This window comes from Triticum urartu, chromosome 6 (genome assembly GCF_003073215.2).
Source record: "Triticum urartu cultivar G1812 chromosome 6, Tu2.1, whole genome shotgun sequence".
NCBI classification, from domain to species: Eukaryota; Viridiplantae; Streptophyta; class Magnoliopsida; order Poales; family Poaceae; genus Triticum; species Triticum urartu.
Window position 1 is genome coordinate 507,669,953 of NC_053027.1, and position 7,645 is coordinate 507,677,597.

The window sequence follows — 7,645 nt, forward strand, 5'->3', positions numbered from 1 at the left end:
GCCGGCCTGTAGTAGACTTCGGACCATTATCTGAACCAAAGTAAGCCGTAAATTCCTGGCGGCCTGGTGCTAATCCTTTTGTTTTTGAGAACGGCCTGGTGCTAATCTGAAACGTCAAAATGTCCGCAGCCTCTAGCAGCAGGGCCGGCAGCGGCAACCGCTCTTCCATCATCTGCCGGCCGCCGCAAACGTCAAAAACTCTCGTGTACTCCGTCGAGACCGCAGATTCAATGCGAGCAAGTGACAGGTGCGTCCGCCATTCCGCGAACTTCCCTGCATAAGTACATAGCAGGCCACAAAGCCGTGCCTGGGGAACGCGCACCGCTCGTTCGGCGAAATGCCCCACCGAGACTGCCTGGCGCCGATGCGCAACGCGGGAGGCTTCGTGGACTGACCAGTCCGTACGATTCGCCGCCGGTTCAGAGCCAAGTCCTACTGGGCGCACGACGGACGACCTTGTTGTCAGGGAAGCGGACTAAGCGAGCTGTTTCTTCCTATACCAGGGATCCTTTTACACAAAGGTACGTGCACCGACAACCCTCCATTTATCTCAAAACTGGGGGGAAAAGAAGCGAAGACGATCAGATTAGGCAGTTCATTCAGAAACCATACATAGCACAATTCTGCAGTACATGCAACTATGGACAAAATTGGAGCTGAGCTATGTTTACACAGGGCACGGCTACAACCTACAACAGCTCCTACGTTGCACAGAAGGGTGATTAGTTGCACGAATTCATCCTATTACATTGTAGCACACATTAGTTCTGTTAGCTTCACTGTTAACAGAACGAAACTCTAATACCTCTTCATGCTAACAGTAATACTAGCAGATGGAGGTAGGTACTGCTCTCTACTGCACTCTAAAATCAAATCTACATTGCTACAGAGTACAAACTAAGTGTAGCATTTGGTCGGCTGGTAATTCGTCGAGGCCTCGGTGGTGCAAGGGAGCGAGTCCCAAGGCACGGTCGCTCTCCAGTCATCAGAAAGCGGCCCTTGCAGGTTGTTGAATGGGAAATTCATGGACCGTGGAGCTCCGCCGACGTTGTTGCCGATATCAGGCAGGTCGACCACGCATCTGCTGATCATGTTGTTGTTGTTGCATTGTTGCGGCTGCGCAAACTCAATGTTCATGGGGGCTGATCTGTCCATGTTGGAGAATGTGATGGGTGACGCGTTCATAACCATCGATGCAATGTCCATCCCAGCCGGAAGATCAAGCGGAATTGCCGACAGGATACTCATGGCCTGGTTCTCTGCATCTGATGGTGGGAGAACTATGGATGTAGCTGGCCTGCTTATGCTGTCAATGATGTTGAGAGTGCTCTGACAGGAGGAAATTATCGATGGAAAATAGCCACTGCTGCTGAACTGGATGTTGGAGGAGATGATGTTGGTCATTGCGGACGATGTGTTCTCTGAGGTGTGTCGACTTCTGTGTGTGGTCTGCAAGTGGGGAGGTATGTAGGCCCCATTTGTGTTGGGTAATGGAGGAGAGACCCATGAGTGTGAGAGCGCCCTCTGCGCTGTGGCGTTGGTTTTCTTGAAAATCCTGCAGATTGCCCACGAATCCTGCTCATGAGGAGAAAATGGAAAGAAAATATGTCGGTTAGTGATTTTCTTGTGAAAGGTAAACAATATCTTACACTTATAACAGAGAGGAAAGATTAAGCGAATCCATGTCTGACATAATAAAATTCACTATATTCTGAACATTTGCATTGTGCTATTTATATATCTGCAGGCATTTGCAGTTTTGCAGTCCTTATATTTTTCCGAAAGAAATATATTGCAAGTTATATTAGTGTAATGTTTGAAAGACATGTATTTTTAACGTAGCAGCAATGTTCTTCAAGATTTAGGGGGCATCCTACATAAGTTGCATTCAAGTTCACATGTTCAGTGAAAAATTCAGAGCTATTTTCTCTCAAAGTTGCAGCATGCAAGTTGCTTACATTTGGTGGAATGGTCTTCTCCAGTGGCTTCTTCTGCGGCAATGAAGGGTCGGTGAGTGATGGCAGCCGAAACTCATGCATCATCCAGTCTGTTTTGACACCTTTGGCTGCTCTACCCTTGTAAAAGACGAGAGACTTCTTCAAGCCTATACACTTGCTTCCATCGGAGGAGTAGATTGGTCTGTCGGTTCCGGTGGCCTTCCAGAAGCCTGCTCCGGTCACCCTGTTAGGCCTTGTGCTGTTCCGGTACTTCCTATCCCTTGGGCAGTAGAAATACCACTCCTTCTCTCCAGTGCTTGCTAGTTCTTCATTGAGAAAAATAAAAGTTTTGGTAAGTAAGCGTGAGCAAAAAGAAGTTTCACGGCGTCTATTAAGCAACTCAGTGTATAACCAAAGATCAGTTAACTTAATCCTATGCCCTGTCCCCCTGCTCCTCTTGTAATACCCTGTTTCTCTCCTAATCTTAATGAAAAGGCAGAACACCTGCCAGTTAGCCTAAAAAAAGAAATCCTATGCCCTGTTTGGTGCAATCATGGTCAAGAAATAATAGTGAGATATACACATGAATCATGCCTGCAGGACTTATTAACCATGGAGAAACCAACTTTGAAACTTATAAATCAACTATTCAGCCTTAACATGATGAACCACTAGAAGACATATTCAGTAAGCACCTACAGTAGTAGGATCATGTAAACTCGAAGATGGGATATCATGTGCCAAGTTTCTCAACATCATATGGGTCAAGGTGCATGCAGTTATTTACTGTAGTTAGTAGTTATTCCAATCCTGATAATTACACGGGTAAGCCTTTTCCCCAGGTTTAACCCTAAAATTTCTTTGGCTTCATCATATATATATGGGTGCTGTCTACTCGTGGACACTAGAAAAGAGGTGGAAAAAACCCTATGCAGTAGCACAACCTCAAATAGACAACTAACCAAAATATGCATGTAATATTGTCAGAGTTTTCTCTTGTTAAACCAGTGGGAAAAGAAAATATGTACTCAATTACAAAGTACCAACAAGATGGAGCATGTATGCTTCATCCCGGTCATGCGGAGAGAAGATATATGAGCAAGTAATGTTCTTATTGCAGAATAGAAAGGCTTCATAGCTCTTTATTGGTCTGTGCAGAGAAGCAAAAGATAGTTCACAAGGGGTTTATAGAAGCTTACTTGGGAGATCCCATGGATCAAACTTGTAGATGTCTAGCTGCCTGATAAGCTCAATCGGAAGAGACTTCTGCTGGATTTTCCTCTTGAGGTAGAACCTGACGAGCTCTTCATCAGTTGGATGAAACCTGAAGCCAGGTAACATAACTTCATCTTGCTTCTCCATGTCATCACTCCTGATCTCCTCCATATCGTTACCACCTTAAAACAAACCGGTGGCTGGATGCTAAGTAACTAGCCCAATCAAAGCTAACCTTAGCCCTAGTTATCAGCAGCGTACTAAACCCTAATGACTGATGTGTTAGGTGAGACTTTACTGGACAGGAACTAGCTAAGGATTTGGGTTTCTACTGATCACGGAGGTGGAAGAGGGATCACGCTCGATGACTTGAACGCAAGATTGAACTAACCTAAACAACCTAGCTCTAAGCACTGCCTGTTCCTTATCAAGCAAAGCAAGCAGGAAAACTATGAGGGAACTATGGTATGCAGCTACTTAAAGAGAGAAGGAAGCTCGAGCTTAAGTCCCAGACTTGCACTTAGCTCTCTTAGCTGCTCCCTTTGTAGGGTCTTCCTTCCCGCTATTCGGCTTATTGTTCACACCTTTGCACACACGCAAGAACAGGCTCTTATAGCAGATCTTTAGAATACACCTGTCGTTGAACTCTTGTTATAGGGTCTCTTTGGTCTTTACTCCATGACGAGGATCTCAATGAACTGTACAAATTCTGCTGCCATTTTGGGATTAGCATTCTTTAGATTACTTAGCAATTAGTTAATTAACGTTGCTTTGCATCTGACATAGTTCAGACATATGTGTTACTGCTTATAATTATGTCTTCTGAGAGAATAATCTACTAGCTCACTAGATTGCTAGCTTAATGTTTTTTATTGTGGCTTCCTTGTCCATAGTTGATGTGTAGTAAGTAACAATTCCCAAGACATCAAGAGACTTCCAAATTCCAAGTAAGTACAGTTTTATATTGGAACACTGGGAGTGTAATTCCCTCTGACACCAACTATATTTTACATTGGTATCAACATCTATATCCCCTCCCCACGTTTGATCCCGCTCCTGATCCAAAAATTCCTTCCAAATCATGCCTTTTCCCTTTCATTCTTATCTTTTTTTCTCTCTCACCTTTATAGTTTATGTTTTAAGGATAACTGCTAAATGGTAGCGAAAATGGGAGTCAAAGGATATTGCTTACGAATTTGAATGCATTTGCTCAATTTGCGTGCTCCTAATTTGAACATTGCCCCTGACAGAAAATAGAAGAATAAAAAAGTTCCGAATGAGGAAACTGATGTTTATGAACCTGTATTTTCAGTAATCATTAATCAAAGAAAAGAACGAGGGAAATACCGATCACTCACCTTGGTAGTTGCACGTTTCTCATTCCTAGAATGGAGCCAAAAAGACGAGTCATATCCGGTAAAATTACTTATCTGTCCCATTGAAAAGATGCTAATGTCTCTGGCTGTTGTAAGCATGTGAATGGTCAAACCTGAGTTAAATCTGGCCTCAGTCATTAGTTTACTCTATGGATAGTGATGTAGTATTAGTTGCTGATGTGTTACAGCCAAGGGGGGTTAACTACCTTTGTACGCATTCGGTTGTCACTACTCTGAAAGTCCTACGTTTGTCTGTAACAGCACATCCATTGGTATGGACTAGATGCACACCTCTCTTGACTATTTCACCTGTGCAACCAATTCCAGCTCCAAGCAAAGGTTAGTTGTCATCCTTTATACATTATACTCCCTCCGTTCAGAAATACTTGTCAGAGAAATGGATGTATCTAGACATATTTTAGTTCAAGATACATCCGTTTTTAATCCATTTCTTCGACAAGTATTTCTGGATAGAGGGAGTATATTTGTGTATAATTTGTATCACATTTCTCGACAAATCGGTTACTCTTCTAAATGCAGTATTCTGGCATGTGATAAATCTTATGCATCTGATGTTTGCACCATGGATGCATCATGCATGGGGCTACAGCTGCTAAGGTGAAAGAAGCCAAGGTATGGGAAAAATGAAGATGCCTCACTGTCACTAGGCCACCATCATAGTCACATGCCACCATACTTTAACCGGAAAAATCCAGACCTGCCCGTTCGTGCAGCATTGGGCGCATCACGGGGAACTTCTACAGACATTGATGCGAAAATCCTGCGTGGATCCAAGTGTAGCCTCCTCATTCTTCACCACCAACCAGAGAGAGAAGAGAAAAAGAAAGTATGAAACCCAAAATCCCATGGACCCAAGTTTTTTGCAGACCCTGTCCTCCGAGCACCCAACAGTGCAAGGACCTTGGAATTAAATGATGTTGGGAGGTCACTGCTAGTAATAGGGGATTATAGATGGTCTTAGGGTCAAACCTCTGTGCTACGAGTCGGTTCGTGGATACCCACGCAGTTCTTTTCTTTTCTACTAGGAGTGCTGCTGCATCCATCCACGAGTGCGACTCACTGGCCTCTTGTCGGTGACGAACTACTGAAGACCTTACTGATGGGTGCATCTGTACACTTGTTCTACAGATTTGCAATGGATTACTGCATCAGTAGTGTTCTTCGGTGTTTTGTCAGCTTCACACATAACCATCTCTTTCGTCTAAATGGAAAGGCAGATTCCTTCAAAAACTTCTTTTTGTCTAAATGAAAAGGCAGATTCCTTCAAAAACCTATCACCTACATAACCCCGTCTTTTTCGTCTAAACGAAAAGTAGTTCCCTTCAAAAACTTATCACCTCCATCTTTGTATGTAAATCATCTTTTTCGTTTAAATGAAAAGGCAGCGCTCCTGTCGGTTCGTCGAAGAAAAAAACATCTATTGTTCTACATCATGGCGTCCTGAAATGGTCGGGCGGGCGACGGAGCGAGTCGAGTCGGTCACTGACCAGTGGGCCAGACGCAGCAGCTGCCTCTCTCCTACTCAGTCGTGCTTGTCCGTTGATCGGGCCGTGTGCCTCAACCCAACCCACTCGTGCGGCCTCTCGTTTGATGTTGCCTAGTCTAGTCGGGCGGCTGGGGTCAAACCCTTCCGGTTCAAGTCTCCTCCGTCGCATGCCCCTCGGTACGCGTGGCCTCTGTAATAAGTTTGTTTAGCATCCAGGATCCCATGTTTCCAGGGTGCAGACTCCCAATTTAATCCCTCTGTACTCTTCCTTCCTACGCGGCCAATCGATGCGCCGAGGCCGTGTTTGTGCGTGTAACCGCGTCGCACGCCGAGCTTGGCACCTCGTCCGTTGCCCCCGTGCACGTGTGGCCTGGGACGTGGGACAGTGGCTCCCTCGGGCCCAGGTAAACTTGGCGTTTTTGGTAAAGTTCGAGCCCGGAAAACGGCTCAAACCGTTCTCAGCTTTTCTCAACGAACTTTTCTTTTCCAAAAGATCAGATGTAATTTGCCTGCGCATAAACTAGCTAGTTTTGGTTATAGGATGGTGAGGGGTAGTGAGCGTATTTGGCTCAATGATTTACCTCCTGATGTACTCAGTGCCGTGGCCGGTGATTTAACCGTGTCCACTGGTTAATTGAAATGCATGGTGTTCCAGGTCAAAAAAAAAAGATCAGATTTATTATAAGGATTCACTTGAAATAAAAAAACCTCAAACATAATAAAAATTACATCGAGGTCCATGGACCACCAAATGACCATTGCAACTGCAAGAATGAGCTGCCGATGTGCCGCTGTCCCGGCTCCCATACTGGAGCCGAAAAGACTTTGTCGATAACATTCAGGAAGTCTTCGTTCACGTGCCCCTAAGAACAGGCGTTCCGGAGCCGTAGTCATTGCCGTTGAATCCTTATATCAATCTGAAGAATTTGACATCAAATATCGCCGTTACGTACGCATGGCGAGAAACCCTAACCTCCCTGCCTAGAGGAGCTGACGAGAATCTACGCCGGAGCTCAGTCTAATCCATCCCAACGAACGAACTTAAGAAGGATCGGAGCCCGGAAGACTGACTCGAAAAAGGACCGCCGCCATCCGTCCAAACGCCGCCCCTGTGCGAACTTACACCCTACCTATCTACTAGCCGGAGACGAGTCACCAGAAATCTCCTTCCCACCACTGGCCGCCGGAGTGGCGGGCGGAGGGAAGGCGAATTCACGGACTCACCAGCGGAGATCGAGTGAAGGAAGGCTTTCCCTAACCATCTTACGAGAGGGAAAAGAAAAGCAGATATTGATAAATATACCACAAGGACATAACATTTCTCCACTACTGCTCTTGTTCTTTTATCAGATACTGAGCCGTGAGCACAGATGTTATACATATTGCAACATAAATGCATTTTCTGTTTGAACATTTGCCGGCTTGAAATGGACAATAAAACCGTCTACAACCAGACTTTGCAAATCCGACCCTTCAAAAGCGCATCCAAGGCACTTTCTAAATCCGCGCCTCCACACCAGCATATCTCATATCCGGGATTCTATATCCATACAAATTCATGCAACATAGTACGTAGATCACCAAACGATCAAAATCGACAGGAAATGGAC

General features: G+C 45.0%; 1 protein-coding gene across 1 annotated transcript; it reads right to left on the bottom strand.

Annotated features, from left to right (window-relative positions):
* Positions 1–671: 671 nt before the first annotated feature.
* LOC125512553 (putative NAC domain-containing protein 94) lies at positions 672–3,741 on the bottom strand. The gene is made up of 3 exons (XM_048677650.1): positions 3,137–3,741; positions 1,959–2,263; positions 672–1,575 (listed from the first exon to the last, which is right to left on the bottom strand). The coding sequence occupies exons 1-3, from the start codon at positions 3,321–3,323 to the stop codon at positions 898–900; spliced, it is 1,170 nt and encodes a 389-aa protein (XP_048533607.1). The 5' UTR covers positions 3,324–3,741; the 3' UTR covers positions 672–897.
* Positions 3,742–7,645: the final 3,904 nt, after the last annotated feature.

What these genes read in the sequence shown, in the direction of transcription:
- LOC125512553 (XM_048677650.1), bottom strand. Translation starts at nt 3,323, where the DNA reads ATGGAGGAGATCAGGAGTGATGACATGGAGAAGCAAGATGAAGTTATG. An exon ending in TGATCCATGGGATCTCCCAA is followed by an intron (nt 2,264 to 3,136) that starts GTAAGCTTCTAT and finishes TTCTCAATGAAG; the next exon opens with AACTAGCAAGCACTGGAGAG. An exon ending in AGAAGACCATTCCACCAAAT is followed by an intron (nt 1,576 to 1,958) that starts GTAAGCAACTTG and finishes CCTCATGAGCAG; the next exon opens with GATTCGTGGGCAATCTGCAG.